Source organism: Megalops cyprinoides, chromosome 10 (assembly GCF_013368585.1).
Source record: "Megalops cyprinoides isolate fMegCyp1 chromosome 10, fMegCyp1.pri, whole genome shotgun sequence".
NCBI classification, from domain to species: domain Eukaryota; kingdom Metazoa; phylum Chordata; class Actinopteri; order Elopiformes; family Megalopidae; genus Megalops; species Megalops cyprinoides.
Genome location: NC_050592.1, coordinates 191,665 through 214,521, shown reverse-complemented (window position 1 = coordinate 214,521; position 22,857 = coordinate 191,665). Strand labels below are relative to the sequence as shown.

Genomic DNA, 22,857 nt, shown 5'->3' with positions numbered 1-22,857 from the left:
GAATGCACAGCAGGGGCACTGGTGAGGGGCAAACCGGGAAGGCGGGGGAGGATGGGTTAAAAATCCGTCACACTGAGCTACTGCATTAGCCATGACAGCAAGCCTGTCGCAGTGGAACAGAGCTGGTGTGAAATGATCCTGGAGTCAACAGGCTTACTGCACAGCTGCACTGAAGGCCATGCTTAAAAATGAGATGTCAGAGAAAAAAATTCCAAAAAAGCCAGAATTTCTTCTGTGTTTATTTTTTACAACCAGATATTTAGTTATTAATAGTGAAACAGTATATTGAAGTATACAGTGCGGTCAGACAGTCTTAGAATAAAAATCCTTACTGTCACATTCTCATCTGCAGAATACTCAGTATAGCAACAGTCATGGCTTTGGTACATACTGCTATTGGTATAAACTGAACAAAGTATTGTCTGGGATGACATTCGTATGGAAGAGTGTATGTGTATGTGTGTGTGTGTGTGTGACACATTACAATAATCATTCTGTGAAACAAAAGTATTCTGACCCATCATTACATATAAATGTATAAAACATTTGCAAAGATATGCAAATGATAAACATGAATGGAAACATAGCATTTTAAACTGTATTTTAATGCCTTTCTGGAAGCATATACATAAAACAAATAAAAATAAAAAGAAAGCTCAGAAAGTAAATGTTTTAAAGTGTTTATGAAATAAATATCTAAATATCTGAATTTGACAGTTTACACATTAAAATCAGTTTTCACATTTTATGTACAGTTATTTACACACTGATTATTGTGTATATTAAACTCTGTTCAGTATAAGTCTGCTAATTCTTACCTTACAGGGAAACAAACTATATAACGTATGTCACTGTTATACTGACAGCTTTCAGTCTGTATGTTAAATCTGCACCTGCCCTCCTGTCCCCATGAAGCTGCCACCCTGTGAACCTCCCAGCTGTGGCATCCACATCTCCCCCTGACCGACTGTTTTAAATTCCGTTCCTCTCCTGCGCTCTCTGCACAGACATGGCGTGCTCTGCAGTGAGGCCTCGGCATGAAGAACAGAATTCGCCATGATCCTGGATTTCTCTGTATGTGCTGTGATGATGTCACTTCCTCTCACTCAGGCCTCTGTAGAAGGGTCGCTATTGGCAGGCAGTTTCCTAACAGGAAACAGCATTTTAAGGAAATGTTGACAGGAGGAATCATCAGATGTGCGTGAAGATTGCAGAAGATGACTGAGCACGCAGAAAGAGGCGGGGCGAGAGTGAGTGACACCCTGACCCGCCACCACGCCATGAGCGGGGGTGGGGAACGCTTCAGGACACACAGATCAGACGGGTCTCAAAAAATGGCATGTTGAGGCACTTCAGCTCTGCTGCTCCCTGAGGAAGGCAGACCGGCCCTGAGGCAACCGAATGCAAACCCCCAGTTACTGCACAACACAGCGCAGCGGAAAGGCACTGAGAAACATGGCACTGAGCATCATTTCTGCAACAGCTGCTGGAGTTTTTAAAAACAAACATGCAGTGTATGAATGTAAGTAAACAGAACCCTACAAAATCTGAAATTTTGAAATTTATATTGCAAGCTGTGTCTGCCAGGCTTTTCTGGGTGTTGCTGTCTGTTGTGAGCAGAAGATTCACACTGAATGGAGGAGTGAGAGGAGTGAGCAGCTCGCCCACTTTCACTGACACTCCTGTGGACACACTGTGGAGATGCCTCTCCTGCCTCTTTCTGCCATTTTTTGTGGATCTCAGCTTTTGTGGTTTTGTCCAGCTGAGTCCACCCTTCAGCACTGGGGCACCTACTCGAATTTGGTGAGGGGCGCTTTGTCGCACGTGACCTCGGACTGCGCCCCATTCTGCTGCTGCTGTTTGGGGATGCTCCCTCTCTGAGCTGCTAACCCATTCAACTTCACGTCTCTGTGTTAAAGGACACACACACCAGAGCTCAGAGAGGGTACGACCGCACACACACACACACACACACACCAGAGCTCAGAGAGGGTACGACCGCACACACACACACACACACACACACACACACACACACACCAGAGCTCAGAGAGGGTACGACCGCACACACACACACACCAGAGCTCAGAGAGGGTACGACCGCACACACACACACACACACACACACACACACACACACACACACACCAGAGCTCAGAGAGGGTACGACCGCACACACACACACACACACACCAGAGCTCAGAGAGGGTACGACCGCACACACACACACACACACACCGGAGCTCAGAGAGGGTACGACTGTGCACAGATACACACACACACACCAGAGCTCAGAGAGGGTACGACCGCACACACATACACACCAGAGCTCAGAGAGGGTACGACCGCACACACACACACACACACACCAGAGCTCAGAGAGGGTACAACCGTGCACACACACACACACACCAGAGCTCAGAGAGGGTACGACCGCACACACACACACGCACACCAGAGCTCAGAGGGGGTACGACCGCACACACACACACACACACACACACCAGAGCTCAGAGAGGGTACAACCGCACACACACACACACACACACACCAGAGCTCAGAAAGGGTATGACTGCACACACACGCACACACGTGTACACACACATGCACACACACCAGAGCTCAAAGAGGGTACGACCGCATACACACGCACACACACACACACACACACACACACACACACACACCAGAGCTCAGAAAGGGTACGACCGCACACACACACTCACCCACACTCACACACAGACGCAGTCAGTACAGTGCTCTTACATTGTGGACAGGTCCCCATCACCCTCCTCCAGTCCTTTGGAAACAGGTGCTTTCTGACCGAGTAGTTTGACTGCCAGGAACATCAGCAGACCACAGCGGTTGGTATAGCAACAGGTGGCATCCACAGCAATGAGCAGCACCAGGAAGATCAGCATCACAATGCCTACGACCCCTCCTTTCCCCATGCCAGTCTTCTGAGGCTGAACCACTGAAGGGGAGACAGAGAGCAGCAAAGCATCAATGTGACAGCTGAGAGCTAAAATACAGCATACGGTACTGTGTGCTTTACAAAAGTACGGGACAGTGTTCCTGTGATGTAATAGTCATGTCATAACACTGCCAGATGATGTCTCTAAGACAGGAAAAGTGCCAGTGTGGAAGTGAAGGGGCTGTAGGGACTGAAAGAGGGAGAGGAGAGACCAGCAAGAGCACACATCCCTGCCATATCTGAAAGAGCAGGAACCCGTCTACAGCCACACACACTCTCTGAAAGACCCGTCTACAGACACACACACTCTCTGAAAGAGCAGGAACCCGTCTACAGCCACACACACTCTCTGAAAGACCCGTCTACAGCCACACACACTCTGAAAGACCCCTCTACAGCCACACACACTCTCTGAAAGAGCAGGAACCCGTCTACAGCCACACACACTCTCTGAAAGACCCGTCTACAGCCACACACACTCTCTGAAAGACCCGTCTACAGCCACACACACTCTCTGAAACAGCAGGGACCTGTCTACAGCCACACACACTCTGCTGAAGTGTGGCAATGCGTACCAGGCATGGTGAAGTTGAGCTGTGCAGGCCGGGAGGTGCCGTTGGCGTTGACAGCCATGACCTGCAGCTGGTAGCTGGTGCTGTGCTGCAGGTTGGACAGCTGCAACGCTGTGGCGTTTGACAGCAGCTGCATTTCCTGCCAGTCCTTCCCATCCTGGTCCTGGGTGCGAGAGCCCTGACTGATGAGCGGCAGCAGAAGCATGACACACAGCTAAACCTGCAGGATGCAGCGCAGCGTGGGAGATACGAGCCGGATAGTGTGCAGGCAGATGGCACACTGTGAGAGGGAGGCTGCAGACACCACGTTACACCTAAATGCTTTACTCTCATGTGATCCCACAAAGATACTTGGTGAAATGTTTCACATTGTTATGACAAATATAGCTGAGTGGTGAAGCAGGCTGAGTGGTGGCCTGCAATGGCCGGTGTTTGGGGTATGCAGGGTGGTGCAGTAGCGGTTTCAGACTCACAGGGCGGTAGCGTATGATGTAGTGAGTGATGGGGGAGCCGCCATTGTCGAGCTGAGAGATGGGGATGGAGAAGGAATTCTTCTCCACCTGGCTTTCACTGGTCTTCAGCACTGGGCTGTCGGGTTCTCCTGGAGAGAGGGAAACAGAAGATAACCTCACTCTCCCAGCCACACATTACAGTCTCACTGTGTCTCACTGAACACCTAACCCTAACCCCTATCCCTTAACCCTAACCCTAACCCTGACCCTACCCCTGACCCTAACCCTAACCCTAACTCTAACCCTTAACCCTGACCCTAATCCTAACCCCAACCCCAACCCCAACCCTAACCCTGACCCTACCCCTGACCCTAACCCTAACCCTAACTCTAACCCTTAACCCTGACCCTAACCCTAACCCCAACCCCAACCCTAACCCTAACCCCAACCCTAACCCTAACCCTTAACCCTAACCCTTAACCCTGACCCTAACTCTAACCCCAACCCCAACCCCAACCCTAACCCTGACCTTACCCCTGACCCTAACCCTAACTCTAACTCTAACTCTAACCCTGACCCTAACCCTAACCCCAACCCTAACCCTAACCCCAACCCTAACCCTAACCCTTAACCCTTAACCCTGACCCTAACCCTAACCCTAACCCTAACCCCAACCCCAACATATTACAGTTTCACTGTGACACATGAACAAGACTGCTGCAGCTCCATACCAAACTACACCCACTACAGCTCTATTACAGCTACACTGCCATTACAACCATTACCTGTTACATTCTGACCGTTACTGTACATCCAGTGGCACAACACAGCTTATCTAAAGTGCGGTTTTCTTTCTTATTTTCTTTTGTGTCCTGTGCTGTACCTCCCACTGCTGTTCACTCTGCCACTCCCAACACCTCCATCTTACCCTCAGCTGTCAGTCACTCCCAACACCTCCATCTTACCCTCAGCTGTCAGTCACTCCCAACACCTCCATCTTACCTTCTGCAGGAGCAGGTGCCATGGAATAGCCAGATGGGTGTGATGTCATTGGGTGGGCAGATGAAGGAAGCAGGCGGTAATGGATGGTGGACGATGTCATCAGTGAACAGTTGATGTCATATGCATGGCAATGTGATAATGGAATAAGTGATTTTATAGAGATTTCTTTTTATCAATACAGAAATATAAAATAAAAGCAAAAGATATTCATTTTGAAACTGCCTTGGAAATCACAGGGAGTTCAGAGTAAAAACATGAATGTAGTATGTACGTGAAAATGTAATTAATTATACACTGAATACACATAACCAAAAGATGAAGCCCGAGGCTGCAGGGTAGGCAGGTAAGCGCACTAAGGAAGGCCGGCAGGGAACAGTCAGTGAAGGGTGCGGCACTGACTCCCAGCAGTGAGAGGAAGGGTGCGGCACTGACTCCCAGCAGTGAGAGGAAGGAGGAAGGGTGCGGCACTGACTCCCAGCAGTGAGAGGAAGGGTGCGGCACTGACTCCCAGCAGTGAGAGGAAGGGTGCGGCACTGACTCCCAGCAGTGAGAGGAAGGGTGCGGCACTGACTCCCAGCAGTGAGAGGAAGGGTGCGGCACTGACTCTCAGCAGTGAGAGGAAGGGTGCGGCACTGACTCTCAGCAGTGAGAGGAAGGGTGCGGCACTGACTCCCAGCAGTGAGAGGAAGGAGGAAGGGTGCGGCACTGACTCTCAGCAGTGAGAGGAAGGGTGCGGCACTGACTCTCAGCAGTGAGAGGAAGGGTGCGGCACTGACTCTCAGCAGTGCACAGAGCCACTACATTGGCAGCACAGGCCCGCTGCAAAGCGAGCTCTCTGCAGTGCATCGGCGCTCAGAGAAGAACGGCACTCACGTTTGGCTTGTGTTCGGACGCTGTGCTCCAGAGAGAAGCCGCCCTGCCCCAGACGGTTTTTAGCAGCAAATCGGACAGAGTAGGAGGTGTAGGGCTTCAGAGAGGTTATCACCAAAGGATCTGCGCACAGAACGGAACAAATGAGCCAGACAGCGTGGAACACCACAGGGAAGCGCTCTTCTCTTCAAGAGCCAGCAGGGGGCGCTATGAAACACCAATAAGACAGGCAGCACAGTCTGGATCACTTTACCGTTAGACTGGATGACTCTGTGGCTCCAGCTGTCCTCCCCCTCTTTCCTCCACTGGAGGGTGTACTGGATGATGGGAGAGCCTCCGTCCACCAGGGGCGCATACAGGGAGAAGTGTGCTGAGGTGGGGCCTGGACTCACACTCACCCTGTCCGGGGTGCCTGGCCAGGCTAGGGGTGAGGGAGAGGACAGGAGGAAGACAGGAAACAGCGGTGACAGAAACAGGAAGCAGCAGTGACAGAGACAGGAAGTAGCAGTGACAGAGACAGGAAGTAGCAGTGACGGAAACAGGAAGCAGCGGTGGTGTTGCGAATGCATTGGAAAGGAGTGAAGCAGAGGGAGGCAGTGCAATATAGGGAACAGCAGGAAGAAGGCAGAGACTTTAGCACCATGTTATTCAAAGGACAAAGTACCTTGTGTTATATTTAAAGTTGTGTCAATCCATAATGATACTTAAATAAAATATAAATTAACACATTTTTTCAGAACATACATAACATTTATCTCGATGGGAGATAACATTAAAATGTTTATAGTAAAGAATGGATGGCTTCTTTGATTGGATCCACACATTAGATGCTGCCTGATTGTTCACTGCGGGCGAGAAGCAGAGAGAAGAAGTTCAGTCTTACTCTGCAGGCTGAAGTCTGTGCTGGAATTCCCAGCAGTATTGATGCCCACGCATGTATACAGTCCACCATCAGAGGGCGCTATGTCCATGAACTCCAGTGTGGGTCCTTCAGCCTTCACCCGGGAGCTACTGGAGGTCTAAAGTCACAGATTGCCAGGAGAGGCAATTCATGAGTAACACAAAGAAAGAGACACAGCCAACAAAAACACTGGCACACAAATGGAGAAGCATAGGAAAAAATCTGCTGCTGACTACTTTTTCAAACAAATCCTGCAGATAAATATATGCTTTTTATTTCTTGACTGAAAACAAATGCAGTCTCACCACTTCCTGATTGGTGCTCTTCTTGACCCACTGAATTTTGGGAGGAGGGTGTCCGGACCCCTCGCAGGTCACTGAGGCGTTCTGTCCAGGGTCCACGTCCAACACATCCACGCTTAAGGCTACTTTAGGATGTTCTGAAAGAAAGGGGACGTGTTCATGCCGCTGTAACTCACTGAAAGTGCTACTCCAGCTACATACTTTCCAATGCTTTGGTTTCAAATACATTTTGATATTTTGCATGAAACCTAAATTAAAAATTTAATTAAAACTTTAATGTTCCATTAAGATAAGATGATTAAAGGGTTTTTCAAAGGCAAATATTTTTACTAATTCTAAAGTAAGGCCAGAGTGAGGCTTTCTGAAAAAGATCCTGGTGTCTGTTCACTCCAGCTGAAGACTGTTAGATTGTTTAATTGAGAATAGTTGCTAACCCCACTCCATGACATTTATGGGCTGCATAAACTGGGCTTGCAGCACATGGCCTTTCTGACAAACCAAATGCTCCACTCGCTATACAGGCTCTGTGCACTGGCTGTGTGTGGGAGGGACTGCTTTCTGCAGGGTCCCACCTGAGACGTCCAGCATGAAGGTGGCGCTGCTCTCTGATATCTTATTGGTGCCAGTACAGGTGTACTCGCCAAAGTCGCTCCTGACCACAGACGGGATGACCAGCTCACTCTTGTCTGAGTTAAAGACGTATCTGCTGGCGTCAGATGATGGGGGGCTGAGAGAGTCAGACACAGGAGGCGGAGAATGATGCTCAGGCACGTAATTGGAGAGCTACAGTACATTAACACTGGACCGATAACAAGGGAAGCAAGCAGGAAGTGAGAGGATTGTCCTGTACACACAGAATAGCACGCTACATTAATACTACACTGAGAAATAGACACACATATGCACTACGGTGCATTTCACACACAGCACATACACACTGCCCTGACACACACAGCGAGAAACACACAGAGTCATACACAACACATACAGATTGCCCTGATACACACAGACACACAGCACATACAGACCGCCCTGACACACACACACACACAACACATAGACACTGCCCTGACACACACACACACAGACACACAGCACATACACACTACCCTGATACACACAGACACACAGACATGCACAGCACATACACACTGCCCTGACACACACAGACACACAGCACATACACACTGCCCTGACACACACACACACACACAGACACACAGCACATACAGTCTACCCTGATACACACAGACACACAGCACATACAGACTGCCCTGACACACACACACACACACAGACACGCACAGCACATACACACTGCCCCGACACACACAGCACATACACATTGCCCTGACACACACAGACACACAGCACATACAGACTGCCCTGACACACACACACACAGAAACACAGACACACACAGCACATACAGTCTGCCCTGACACACACACACACACACAGACACACACAAACACAGACTTCCCTGACACACACAGACACACAGACACACACAAATACAAACTGCCCTGATACACACAGCACATACAGCACATACAGACTGCCCTGACACACAGACACACACAAATACAGACTGCCCTGACACACAGACACACAGACACACACAGACACACACAAATACAGACTTCCCTGACACACACAGACACACAGCACATACAGACTGCCCTGATACACACAGACACACAACACATACAGACTGCCCTGACACACAGACACACACAGCACATACAGACTGCCCTGACACACAGACACACAGACATACAGCACATACAGACTGCCCTGACACACAGAGACACACAGCACATACAGACTGCCCTGACACACAGACACACAGACATACAGCACATACAGACTGCCCTGACACACAGACACACACAGCACATACAGACTGCCCTGATACACACAGACACACAGCACATACAGACTGCCCTGATACACACAGACACACAGCACATACAGACTGCCCTGACACACACAGACACACAGCACATACACACTGCCCTGATACACACAGACACACAGCACATACACACTGCCCTGATACACACAGACACACAGAGACACACTGTAAATGTAAGCATGCTGCTCTCCTCTGAGCAGCTTATCTGAGTCACCTGTTCCAGGAGATGGTTGGGTGGGGAAATCCAGAGACCAGGCAGATTATAGTGACGTTGCTGCTGGGACCAGCCAAGACGCTTTTCTCCTTCTCGTGAATTGCAACTGTGGGAGGTACTGGAGGGGAGAGCAGAGCACAGCACAGCACTGAAACCTAGCAGAGGACGGCTGCCTTGCTTTCTCTTACCAAAGGAAATATGTGATGTAGGCATGTGCAGTACATTCAGAGCTCTTCAGTCCCAGCCCAACAATATCATATCCAGAACCATGTACCCCCAAATGCTGACCTGATACCCCAAACCCTGACCTTGTATCCTAAACTCTGAAATCCCAGACCCTGCAGAAACTATTAGATTCCACACTTCTCCACACAGCCTTCCTCCCTAGGAGACTCCTCACCATTGATGACGACAGACACGGCGATGTGCTTGGAGATGGGTCGCCCCCTGATGGTGGCCTCGCAGACGTAGGTTCCATGCTGGTCGCTCCGAATGCTTCGGATCACCAGGCTGTTGTCCTGTAGCAACAGGTGGCCTGCAGAGAGCCATCAGGGACAGGTGGGCCACTCAGTGCTCACTGCCTCTCATAATCACACCTCACACTCAGTGCTCACTGCCTCTCATAATCACACCTCACACTCAGTGCTCACTGCCTCTCATAATCACACCTCACACTCGTCACCAATGGCACTGAGTCAGCAGCTCCCCCCAGAATCACAAAACTGCCTTCGTTTTACCACTTGATGGAAAATTTGCTAATAAGGGGATCCACCAAAGCTGCCTCTAAACAGGGCATGTTCATTGCACATTCCTGTACAAATGATATTTCAGGCCACGTCAAGGAAAAAGGCACAGGAAACATATCCTATTTTGAGACATATCTGTGTTTTCAGTGACCCCCTCACCAATATGCCAGCCATCTCAACCTCCGCCGTGCCCAGAGAGAGACCCCAAAACTCCACAGGAAAGCAGAAACTGCCGTGAGGGACCCCTACCATCAGAGGGTCCTGGAGACCACTTAACGTCCACGCTGGGGAGGCCAGTAGCAACGCAGGGGATCACCGCGTCCTGTCCCACCAGGAACTCATGGTAGGTGGACATGTTGCCGAACGTCGGACCCTCTGCACAAAGAGCAGTGAGGAGTGCAAAAACACAAAGAAATAAAATCCTTATAAGCATGAGAAACCTAACAGACATACCTGCCTCCACAGCCCTGTTTCCACACACATGCCTGAGCTGGTACAGAATACAGTCGATGTGGGCCCCACACACTCTAGCAGGTAAAATGTTTTGAGAACCTTTTTTGTTCTCCAAAATGGTGTCACACACATCTAAAACATTTCGAAAACGTTGTAAACGAAACCAAATTGTACAACACTGCAAATGTGCATAAGGAAGGGTTTTGAAACTGTTCAGTCTGATGACACAACATTTGAAATTCCCCTGTGAAAGCAAATGTTACACACAGCTACAGCTACAGCAGCTCATTAACTGTATTTTTAATCTTAATAGTCAATTGTAATGTTTAGAAAAATACCATTGAAATGATTAATCACAGACCTGTGTGGGTGGACAATGAGACAGAATTTTTCTGTGGGGAGAGGACATTCACCAGAGGCTGGAATATATACAGAATATTCTGATGTTCTGTTGGATGTATGTTCTTACAGTGTACAGTACTTCACCCTCATGCTTTTGGCATGATCACATTTTTGTATACCACTATTTCTATGTGCTACACATTGTTAATGGTCTTGCTATGGGATAGTTAGTTATAGTTGCGGGTCTTGACATCTTACATTCTAGACATTAGCAATGAAAAACCTTTTTATGATGGGTTTTGATGTGTATCCTTGTTTTCCTTTAAAGATGTGTACAGGGACAGCATGGTGGTGAAAACCAATAAATTCTCAAAAGGTTTTAATTCAGGTGTAAAAGGCCATAGATCCACAAACATGCAGTGACATGGCTGCAGACATAGAGTTGCCTTACCATAAACATAGATCTGGACAGATGTTTCATCATTGTGACCTGATTCAAATTCACAGGCGCAGGTATAACGTCCAGTGTCCTGGAGGGTAGCTTTCTTGATTGTGAGTTTGGATGATGTCTCATCCACCTTTTCAACCACAAGGTGATCTCCATCCTCTTCAATATCTTCCCCATCCTTCCTCCATGTAATATCACCCTCAGCACCAGCTGTCGGGGAGGGAATCAGGGACACTTCCTGGGTTAACCATTATACCAATGGCAGTATAGTATCACCGTAAATAAGCTAATACTTTATGAGGACAAAGCAACACTACGACATTCCCCATCTGACTTTCAAGGCAGAGGTGTGCCTTGCATGTGGGACGGCATAGTAGCATAGCAATTAAGGAGCAGGTGTCATAACCGAAAGTTTGCTGGTTCGATTCCCTGCTGGGGCACTGCTGCTGTACCCTTGGGCACGGTACTTAACCCACAATTACCTCAGTAAATATCCAGCTGTATAAATAGATACCATTGTAAAAAAAACTGTAACAGATGTAAGTTGATTTGGAAAAGAGTGTCTGCTAAATGCCAATAATGTAATGTAATGTAACGTAAAGCATGCCAGCTTCAGCTTGCAGTGAAACGCTGGGATCACAGCACTGACACCACAATGGGAAAGATGTAGGGCTTCTCAGGGAAAATGGAGAGGGCTGCTCAAACCTTTGCAGAGGAGTAGCTGGTCATTTCCCACCTCCAGGTCCTGAGAGTTAGTAATGATTTCCATTTTGGCATCTAGGAGGTAAAAGAGGGAAGGAGCACACTTACATCAACACACACAGGGCAGCTGTGTCCCCTGGCAAGCCTGCAGTCATCCATTTGCTTGCTTAGCCTTGGCCTTAAAATGTCCTCGGTCTTGTTCTCACATTGTTGGCTGGTTACACGCACACATTCCTGTTAGCTGTTTACTACCCTGATGAGAGCAGTGTGCTGGTGGTGTGGTGTGGTGCGACCTAAATATAGATTGAGGACTTCTCTTTACAGTCACATTAGGTGCTGAGGATGAGGGCGGCTTGTGGCTCTAGAACATTTTTGCGGCAATGAACTGCCTGTGCTGTTGCCTAGTTTCCAGCTGAGCTGTCCCCTGCTTACGGCAGCTTTCTGCTGGACAGGACAGCCTCAATCACTTTCCATGCTACCATAGTTTATCTCTGCTGAGGCTACCAAACGTCACACTACCCCATAACCTACTGCACCAAATTCCCTGGTTATCCCATTCTAACCACTATATCATCTCCCTCTCTTTCTCTCCCTCCCTCTTTCTCCCCCTCTGTCTCTCTCTCCTTCTCTCCTCCCATCTGAGCAGCACCAGCACCTGCTGTATTACCCTGACATATTGAACAGGCCCCCGGGACCCTCACTGCACTCCCCCCTCTCACGGGCGGAGGCCGTGCTCCTGCCCACCTCACTGTCTGCTGCAAACTGATGGCTTTATGCATTATCCCAGCATCTGAAAGCTCTGGACCACAAACAACAGCACTGATAGTCCTCAGGCCAAAGAGTACACACATCTGCTTAGCTGTAAGGAAGAAGTGTGTAAAATTAATAATATACTAATAATAATAATGACAGATGTATAGATAATTCCCAGGGACAGATGGCAGAAAGCTTCCTGTCCTGGGAAAGGAGAGGAGGATTGCTGTAAAGAGCACTAAACCATTCCGTTCCTTCCTGTATTGGGGCTGAAGTTGGGTAAAGGGATATATTTTAGTTTTGTCTGCTTTAAGTAACAAATAATCATAATTCCTGCATAATGTAGGGCTAACCAACCATATCAACCCTTACCTGTGAACAGCGTTACAGAGTACAGATAATACCCTCAACATTTTAAAGAAAAATGACATTGACTTTTAAAATTGCCATTATTGCACAATGGTTTAACAACATACTCACCACTTGTGTGAATGATGCTAAACATTATTTTTAGGCTGATTTAAATTTCAGCCCATTCCTCGGTACATTAGCTTCTTATTTCATTAATTGCTCTAAATTAACATCCTGAACTTTTATTAGTGTCAAGTGATCAGTACGGTACTCCTTTAGCTTCGCCCCTTTATCAGAGTTGCTTTAAAACTGCCGTTACATGAGTGATTTCCATGTTAAACAGATCACATCATGGCACTGAATCCCCAGTACAGCCAGCAAAGCAGTACAGGTATGAATGTGATTCTCTCTGTAATGGTGGAAGAGCAAACTCTAAAGTGTAGAGGGTGCATTCATAGTAACAGTACAAAAGCCACACTGAGTTCTTCAGCATACATCTGCTAAATGAAGAAATGTAAATGTAAATGTAAAAACAGTATTACATACAGTGGTGCGACATGAAAAAAAGACCCAGAGTTCATAATTCACATGGGAAAACAGCTTTTGGACTCTGATCACCATGACTGACACCAGCTCTGACTTACAGATATGAAATATTTGTAACCTTGGTAACCTACGTTGTGAATGATTCACTTCTGAGTTATAGTCCCACACCTTGCATCATGCACGTGTACAAATTAAACAATTTCTCAATTTAAACACATTGTAAAAACAGACAGAAAGTACATTACTAACGCATTCCTATCAACATCAGACAAGAAGTAGGCTAATTAAATCAAACTCTGCATCACTTTCACATCTTAGTACTGAAATAACCTAAACAAAATATTGAGTTGGAAATGTTCAAATTCAGAAATGTTCAGACTCAATAATTACCAAAAGGACAGATAAGGATGCAGAAGGCAGAATGATGAAAATATTTACCCGTTAAACTTGCGAGCAATAACAGCACAGCACCGACTGCCAACTGCATTTTCACTCCAGTCATTGATGCGAAAGCGTCTAACTCCAGTACACCTGCGGCGCACAGCTGATCAGGAGCTAACTGGGCAGGGGCACATATGCAACGGATTTATAGGCGGCAAAGGGAGCCAGAGAGACAGACAGGAACCCCACAATCTCCAAAATCTTTGCACGTCCTCCCCCCACCCCAACCCCCTCCCCTTAAGTTCTCGGTTCAAGTCCTTCACCGGGATAGATGAATACAAAAAATAGCCTTCCTTCGCAGGCGCCACCGCACCCCCGGACTCGCATCTCTAACACCGGATGAAAGGGACTCTGCGCTCCCGCGGGAATCGATGGGGGAAGATTTTCTTATCGGCCAATCGTCGTTCCTATTGTAGAACATGTTTGTCTCAATACAACAGCAACATGTCTTTTTAAAATGTCTGACATTTTGGACACATTCTATTTGACAAGAACCAACTTGTACACCTAAGTAGCCTACAAAAGTGATGATTGAATAGCCTAATTTGACATCCAGTTCTCACGTGAATCCCAGCCGCTAGTAAATCAGTAAAACTGGACTTTTCCACCGCTTTTACCCCACACACCTTACTCCAAAAACTGAAACCTCCGAAGCGCAACTCAAAACTGAAGAAAGTAGAGATAGCGCTGAACAGGACTGTCTGGACAGTTGATTTACTGCACTTATATCTCACTGCTTTTAAAGACAGATTTGATTTGAAGCAACTGAATTCACAGTACTTTGCATACGAGAGTATTTTTCATTCAAAACAGGTGTAATCATTGCTCTCCGAATATATTAGCTTGTTCTAAGATATCTATTCGTAATAGTGGATAATTAAGATATCTGTATTCGCAGTACTGGATAATTAAGATATCTGTATGCGTTGTCTGATTTATTTATATCGATTTATGCACCTTGCTGGGGCCGTCTTTATCTTAGGAATCTTAGCTTCGCGCAAAAGCTGCAGGCGGCAGAGAGGCATACTGCAATTGTTCTGCAGTTACAAACTGTTGTAAGTCGTTAACGTAAATTTTGTTACACGATTAGCGCCATCATTTAATATTATCCCCTGTAGCTTTATATGCTCAGCTTTTACTGGCAAAATAAAATAAAATAAAATAATATTCGTTACTGTCAATCAGATTTGAAAACCAATGTAGGTATGGAAAAATCGAGGTATTAAGGACTGATAGCTGAAGCGGCCCTCTGAGTTGTCGTTGTTTTACTGTATTGTGCATGTTAAACAATGTGTTTTTATGTTGTTAAGTAAAGGTAAAAATTCGGATATATTCAAGTACTGCCTCCCGAACAAGAAAATAAGTACTGGATGGCTGCCAACAGGTAAAGGTTTCGGTTGAACCGCATGTCACGTTTCAGTCCTCTGATGAAGTTCTCGTTCTATTGTGATATTTCAAATCATTTATAGATTCACAAACTGAAATAAAATTGAACTAAAGCGTCTGTAATTTGAACTAAAAGTCTGTAAGTTGAACTAAAGCGGTTTTATCTGGTTAATTTCTGTCAGTGGAGTTCGGTCACATCTCGCCTATTGTTCAGATCACCTACACTGGTAGTTGCGTGCAAGTACACAATAAGTCATTGAACTGGAAGCATCCCTGGAGACTATGGAAAAAATAACACTGTCGAGGTTGTCTTTCCAGGTATCTAAATTGGAAAATAATTGTCTAATTGTGCGCATGCCTGAACACGTCTCTTCAACCGATATTCTACTGTCACTGTTTAAAAAATGAAATATAAAAAACAGCGGACCATGCGGGTTACTATGGGTCTCCAATAAATCTGTTTAAATCGTAAACACAGAGTTTAGGTTAGTGAAACGGAATAGTTGACACAATTTTAAGTTTGGAAAAGTTTTTAAAAATGTGCACTGATTGGGTCTTCCATCCTTTCCCTTTGAGTGTTTTCACAGGATAAGGAGGTGACTATCACAATTAATGCCCTTAAACAGTAAACATGAACATTTTTATGACGGTATTATAATGTGCGCTCTTAATCAAATGCTCACTGAGCAACACAGAAATTAAAAGCACTAAAACTGCAGAGCACTGGGGCAGGTGAACAATAAAAAAATACATCCACAATGATATTTAAATGAAATTTAAATTTTATTTCTTTAATGCACTCAGGATCTCAGGAACTCATCTGAGTTTAATGGGTCTAATGAGCTCACCTTTGAATCTTATGCTGAAGAATCATTTATCGCTACGCTACACTGCTAATGCTAAACACTGACAGGAGTTAACATTCTCAAGGTTTCCTTTTCACTTAAGAGTGTTACTGTGACTGTCACATTGCAGCCAATGTCCCAACGGCCACACAAAGCAAAGTCTGAGGCTGCTGCAGGCGGAAGCCAAACCCTGCAGGTGAGGCAGGCGTGTCGGCCTGTTAGCAGCGGGCAGGTGAGGCAGGCGTGTCGGCCTGTTAGCAGCGGGCAGGTGAGGCAGGCGTGTCGGCCTGTTAGCAGCAGGCAGGTGAGGCAGGCGTGTTGGCCTGTTAGCAGCAGGCAGGTGAGGCAGATGTGTCGGCCTGTTAGCAGTGAGGCAGGTGGTTTGGCCTGTTAGCAGCGGGCAGGTGAGGCAGGCGTGTCGGCCTGTTAGCAGCGGGCAGGTGAGGCAGGCGTGTCGGCCTGTTAGCAGCGGGCAGGTGAGGCAGATGTGTCGGCCTGTTAGCAGCGGGCAGGTGAGGCAGGCGTGTCGGCCTGTTAGCAGCGGGCAGGTGAGGCAGATGTGTCGGCCTGTTAGCAGTGAGGCAGGTGGTTTGGCCTGTTAGCAGCGGGCAGGTGAGGCAGATGTGTCGGCCTGTTAGCAGTGAGGCAGGTGGTTTGGCCTGTTAGCAGCGGGCAGGTGAGGCAGGTGTGCAGTGTCCGCAGCTCAGTGTGGAGGGACAAGTCGCCTGCGTGACACTTAGTGGAAGATGGAAGTGGACACAGAAGCTGCAAGCCTTGCCTCAACACGCAACACGCAACAAGACTGTCACCTGCACACCTGACGGGACTGTCACCTGCACACCTGACGAGACTGTCACCTGCACACCTGCACATGCAAAGCAGAGAGGCAGGGAGAGCTCCCTCCTTACCGCAATATGACCAGCCTGCAGCTGAATGCCAGCGCAGGTGTGCTGCACAGGGCCAAGTGTGCAGGTGCCTCAGGTTGTGGTGCAGTACCAAGCTGGGTGGGCAGAGGCTTCTGACATCACAGCGAAGCAGGCGGCCGGTTTTTAACAGCAGCTGCCCCCCGTATCGCTAATGAGGCCAGCAGCGGGCTGCTTCCCGGCACCTTGGAGCTGGTCTGTGCATGGCCTGGCACAGCCGGGAGACCCAGCCCATCCAGTGGGGCTCGCTATCGCAGCGATTATCAGCGGAGACTCATTTTAACTCATTAGCGGGGAGTGTGCGCTTTTAATGTGGGCTCAGAAAGAGGAAGCTCTTTGCCTCTTACCTCACCCCTGCTCCTTTCTCCACATGTTCCCCTCGGCCCCTCCTTGATCTCTGCCACTTCCCCCCCTCTCCCCAGAGCTGGAAGGTACAGGGACGTCAACTCGTTTCACATCTTTGTTTGGCCATTTTTTGATTCATGTTTTTGGTGTTGTGTATCTTCTGACGGGAACAGGATCAGACCTTTAACAAACAGCCTGTTTTCTTCAGTACTGCTACCTTTTTGCTACTTGATCTTATGAAACGCGAGTGTTTGGCAGGAGGAACGCTTTAACTGCTTGTTCTCCCCATGTGCAGTGCAGAAGAAAATAGATGTTTGCGCTCCCTTGTCATGACCTGGCTCAAAGTGGACCACCACACCAACCCGTTGGCAACAATTCAAATTTATTAAAGCATTAACGATTAAAGCCAGGATCACATTTTCAGGTAGATTCATCATTTCTGGAGCCATCAGCTTCAGGTGGTTTTGGCTATTCTGAAGCACAGTCCCCAAAACAATGACTCCACCCCATTTTTTGGATGCCCGAAGACGCCAGCGCTCCCTGCTTTGTCCTCCCCAATAAACAAACAATGAGCAGCAGAACAATGGGTTGTTGCTGCAGGGCCAGGACACCCGAGACTCCCAGCAGCCCCGGATACCGCCACACGCCACAGGAAGCAGCGGCAGACGTCAGGGGGACTCTCCCGACACCGCGGGGTCGCCTCCCCCACATACTGGCTGGGATCACACCCGTTTCACTGCACTGTCTGCTTCTGTTGCAAGCCCCGCTGCCTGAACACAAATTCATCCATTTCATGTATAAAACGTAGATAAGTAATAAAAGTCATAAAATGGCATGAAAAATGCTTCGTACAGAACACAGCTAGCCATGCAGCAAGCTGCCTTGGCCCCTTATACAGTGCATGGCACATCAAAACACTGCAGTACTACCTGCCCTACAGAAACCCTGCAGGACTGAGGGAAGCCGAGTTATGCTTGGACCAGGTGGCCAAGGTGCAGGCTGAGGAGGTGGGTGTTTAGGGGGGTTTTTAGGATCAGGAAGCCATTCCCCCCCAGCGTCTCACTCCTTACTGCAGATGCATGTCCTGATCTCTCTCATTGCTCTTACAAAGCAGAACATAATTTTTATTTAGTGATTTAACTATTATCGGCCATATATTGGTGGTGGTGTTATATCAAATTATCCAGTTTAGGGTAAGTTCATGGACCATAACAATCCAGGGTCTTTGAACAGAACACTTTAAGAGGCTAGCAACTTTCACCTAGCAAGTTCAAAGCAAACTCTTACACATTTGCTGAAGGGGCCTGTCTCCCTTTGTTTCAGAGTTTGGCTTAAATTGTGAGAATACGAGTGACTACATGCATATATTTAGAAATGAAGATATTAATATATTTCAGAGGAAGGAAAGCAACCTTCTTCTGAGCCAGATATCTTACACGGTAAATAAATGTAATCTGTTGGAAGACAAAAGGGTGGGATTGGGCAAAGACCAAAAATAGACGGGTCTGTTTCTATTGTTGCACATGCACGTACACACACATACACACACATTCTTGTACAGACTCACATGCACATTCACACTTACACACACACAAACACATACACTCACACTCAAATTCACAATTAAAACACACACACAGACACACTCCCACTTACACACACACTCCTATGCACATTCACACTCACAGACACAGATACACGCACACAATCACAGACACTCACATTCACAATTACACACACACATACACACTCATGCACACACACTTACACACATTGTTGCACACTCATGCACACACACACACACACACACACACACACACACACACACACACACACACACACACACACACACATACACACGTTAGAACTACACTGAAAACTTCTCGTTACAGTAGGTCTTATAGTCACACTGGGTGCTGAGGAGGAGGGCTGCTTGTGGCTAAAGACACTTGTGGTGGTAAGAACTGTTGTCACATTTACAATTGAACTGTTCCTTGCTTTTACCTCTTGTGTTAACTATGGTGGGACAGTCTCACATTGCCTTCATGACCATCAGTTCCAGACTTCCCATGCTGCCATAGTTCATCTCCGCTGAGGCTACCAAACGTCACACTACCCCATAACCTACTGCATCCCAACTGCCGGGTCATCCCACTCTAACCGCTGCCATCTCTCCCTGTCTCATCTTCTGGTGTAATGGATAGGATACTGGCACCACTGCTGCACTGAGACTCTGTCTCTGCTACTGCACCACTGCTGCACTGAGACTCTGTCTCTGCTACTGCACCACTGCTGCACTGTGACTCTGTCTCTGCCTGCTACTGCACCACTGCTGCACTGTGACTCTGTCTCTGCTACTGCACCACTGCTGCACTGTGACTCTGTCTCTGCTACTGCACCACTGCTGCACTGTGACTCTGTCTCTGCTACTGCACCACTGCAGCACTGTGACTCTGTCTCTGCTACTGCTACTGCACCACTGCTGCACTGTGACTCTGTCTCTGCTACTGCACCACTGCTGCACTGAGACTCTGTCTCTGCTACTGCACCACTGCTGCACTGTGACTCTGTCTCTGCTACTGCACCACTGCAGCACTGTGACTCTGTCTCTGCTACTGCTACTGCACCACTGCTGCACTGTGACTCTGTCTCTGCCTGCTACTGCACCACTGCTGCACTGTGACTCTGTCTCTGCTACTGCACCACTGCTGCACTGAGACTCTGTCTCTGCTACTGCACCACTGCTGCACTGTGACTCTGTCTCTGCTACTGCACCACTGCTGCACTGTGACTCTGTCTCTGCCTGCTACTGCACCACTGCTGCACTGAGACTCTGTCTCTGCTACTGCACCACTGCAGCACTGTGACTCTGTCTCTGCTACTGCACCACTGCTGCACTGTGACTCTGTCTCTGCTACTGCACCACTGCTGCACTGTGACTCTGTCTCTGCTACTGCACCACTGCTGCACTGTGACTCTGTCTCTGCCTGCTACTGCACCACTGCTGCACTGAGACTCTGTCTCTGCTACTGCACCACTGCAGCACTGTGACTCTGTCTCTGCTACTGCACCACTGCTGCACTGTGACTCTGTCTCTGCTACTGCACCACTGCAGCACTGAGACTCTGTCTCTGCCTGCTACTGCACAACTGCTGCACTGTGACTCTGTCTCTGCTACTGCACCACTGCTGCACTGTGACTCTGTCTCTGCTACTGCACCACTGCTGCACTGTGACTCTGTCTCTGCTACTGCTACTGCACCACTGCTGCACTGTGACTCTGTCTCTGCTACTGCACCACTGCTGCACTGTGACTCTGTCTCTGCCTGCTACTGCACAACTGCTGCACTGTGACTCTGTCTCTGCTTGCTACTGCACCACTGCTGCACTGTGACTCTGTCTCTGCTACTGCACCACTGCAGCACTGTGACTCTGTCTCTGCTACTGCACCACTGCTGCACTGTGACTCTGTCTCTGCTAATGCACCACTGCTGCACTGTGACTCTGTCTCTGCCTGCTACTGCACCACTGCTGCACTGTGACTCTGTCTCTGCTACTGCACCACTGCTGCACTGAGACTCTGTCTCTGCTACTGCACCACTGCTGCACTGAGACTCTGTCTCTGCTGCTGCACCACTGCTGCACTGTGACTCTGTCTCTGCTGCTGCACCACTGCTGCACTGTGACTCTGTCTCTGCCTGCTACTGCACCACTGCTGCACTGTGACTCTGTCTCTGCCTGCTACTGCACCACTGCTGCACTGAGACTCTGTCTCTGCTACTGCACCACTGCAGCACTGTGACTCTGTCTCTGCTACTGCACCACTGCTGCACTGTGACTCTGTCTCTGCTACTGCACCACTGCAGCACTGAGACTCTGTCTCTGCCTGCTACTGCACAACTGCTGCACTGTGACTCTGTCTCTGCTACTGCTACTGCACCACTGCTGCACTGTGACTCTGTCTCTGCTACTGCACCACTGCTGCACTGTGACTCTGTCTCTGCTACTGCACAACTGCTGCACTGTGACTCTGTCTCTGCTACTGCTACTGCACCACTGCTGCACTGTGACTCTGTCTCTGCTACTGCACCACTGCTGCACTGTGACTCTGTCTCTGCCTGCTACTGCACAACTGCTGCACTGTGACTCTGTCTCTGCTTGCTACTGCACCACTGCAGCACTGTGACTCTGTCTCTGCTAATGCACCACTGCTGCACTGTGACTCTGTCTCTGCCTGCTACTGCACCACTGCTGCACTGTGACTCTGTCTCTGCTACTGCACCACTGCTGCACTGAGACTCTGTCTCTGCTACTGCACCACTGCTGCACTGAGACTCTGTCTCTGCTGCTGCACCACTGCTGCACTGTGACTCTGTCTCTGCTGCTGCACCACTGCTGCACTGTGACTCTGTCTCTGCCTGCTACTGCACAACTGCTGCACTGTGACTCTGTCTCTGCTACTGCACAACTGCTGCACTGTGACTCTGTCTCTGCTACTGCTACTGCACCACTGCTGCACTGAGACTCTGTCTCTGCTACTGCACCACGGCTGCACTGAGACTCTGTCTCTGCTACTACACAACTGCTGCACTGTGACTCTGTCTCTGCTACTGCACAACTGCTGCACTGTGACTCTGTCTCTGCTACTGCTACTGCACCACTGCTGCACTGAGACTCTGTCTCTGCTGCTGCACCACTGCTGCACTGTGACTCTGTCTCTGCTGCTGCACCACTGCTGCACTGTGACTCTGTCTCTGCCTGCTACTGCACAACTGCTGCACTGTGACTCTGTCTCTGCTACTGCACAACTGCTGCACTGTGACTCTGTCTCTGCTACTGCTACTGCACCACGGCTGCACTGAGACTCTGTCTCTGCTACTGCACCACTGCTGCCCTGAGACTCTGTCTCTGCTACTGCACCACTGCTGCACTGTGACTCTGTCTCTGCCTGCTACTGCTGGATGGAGGGTCCCCCTCATGTCCTGCCTGAGCCCACCACACTACTGAAGGTTTGCAATGACAACGTGTTATGATCTCTTCCTGGAGGTTTTCAGTTTCAATTTGGGGTCGGGTGAAAGAGAAAATCCATACCAAACTCAAACTGCAGTAACACCAACTGCAGTAGATTAGAGAGTATATTCATTTTATTTCATTCTGAAAGATGATCATAATTCTAATAGCAAAAGCATTGATGTTATATTAACACACCTTCTCCCTTCATGTGCACTAACCCCTAAATGTAACAATCCCCAATGTAACAATCCTCAATGTAGCAATCCCCAATATAACAATCCCCAATGTAACAATCCCCAATATAACAATCCCCAATGTAACAATCCTCAATGTAACAATCCCCAATGTAATAATTAATA

At 48.3% G+C, this 22,857-nt stretch overlaps 1 protein-coding gene across 3 annotated transcripts; it reads right to left on the bottom strand.

The window, feature by feature from the left end:
• Nucleotides 1-703: 703 nt before the first annotated feature.
• On the bottom strand, nt 704-14,091 carry ncam3 (neural cell adhesion molecule 3). 3 transcript variants are annotated; one of them, XM_036538954.1, is made up of 17 exons: nt 13,985-14,091; nt 11,900-11,971; nt 11,198-11,404; nt 10,201-10,326; nt 9,606-9,740; nt 9,206-9,323; nt 7,646-7,800; nt 7,077-7,210; nt 6,754-6,889; nt 6,124-6,291; nt 5,874-5,993; nt 5,001-5,003; nt 4,020-4,147; nt 3,550-3,709; nt 2,767-2,974; nt 1,795-1,908; nt 706-1,146 (listed from the first exon to the last, which is right to left on the bottom strand). In XM_036538954.1, the coding sequence occupies exons 1-17, from the start codon at nt 14,046-14,048 to the stop codon at nt 1,107-1,109; spliced, it is 2,088 nt and encodes a 695-aa protein (XP_036394847.1). In that variant the 5' UTR covers nt 14,049-14,091; the 3' UTR covers nt 706-1,106. The 3 variants fall into 3 exon arrangements, with proteins under 3 accessions (XP_036394848.1, XP_036394849.1, XP_036394847.1); XM_036538955.1 differs by lacking the exon at nt 5,001-5,003 and having other exon boundaries at nt 704-1,146; XM_036538956.1 differs by lacking the exon at nt 1,795-1,908 and having other exon boundaries at nt 705-1,146.
• Between the last annotated feature and the right edge of the window lie 8,766 nt (nt 14,092-22,857).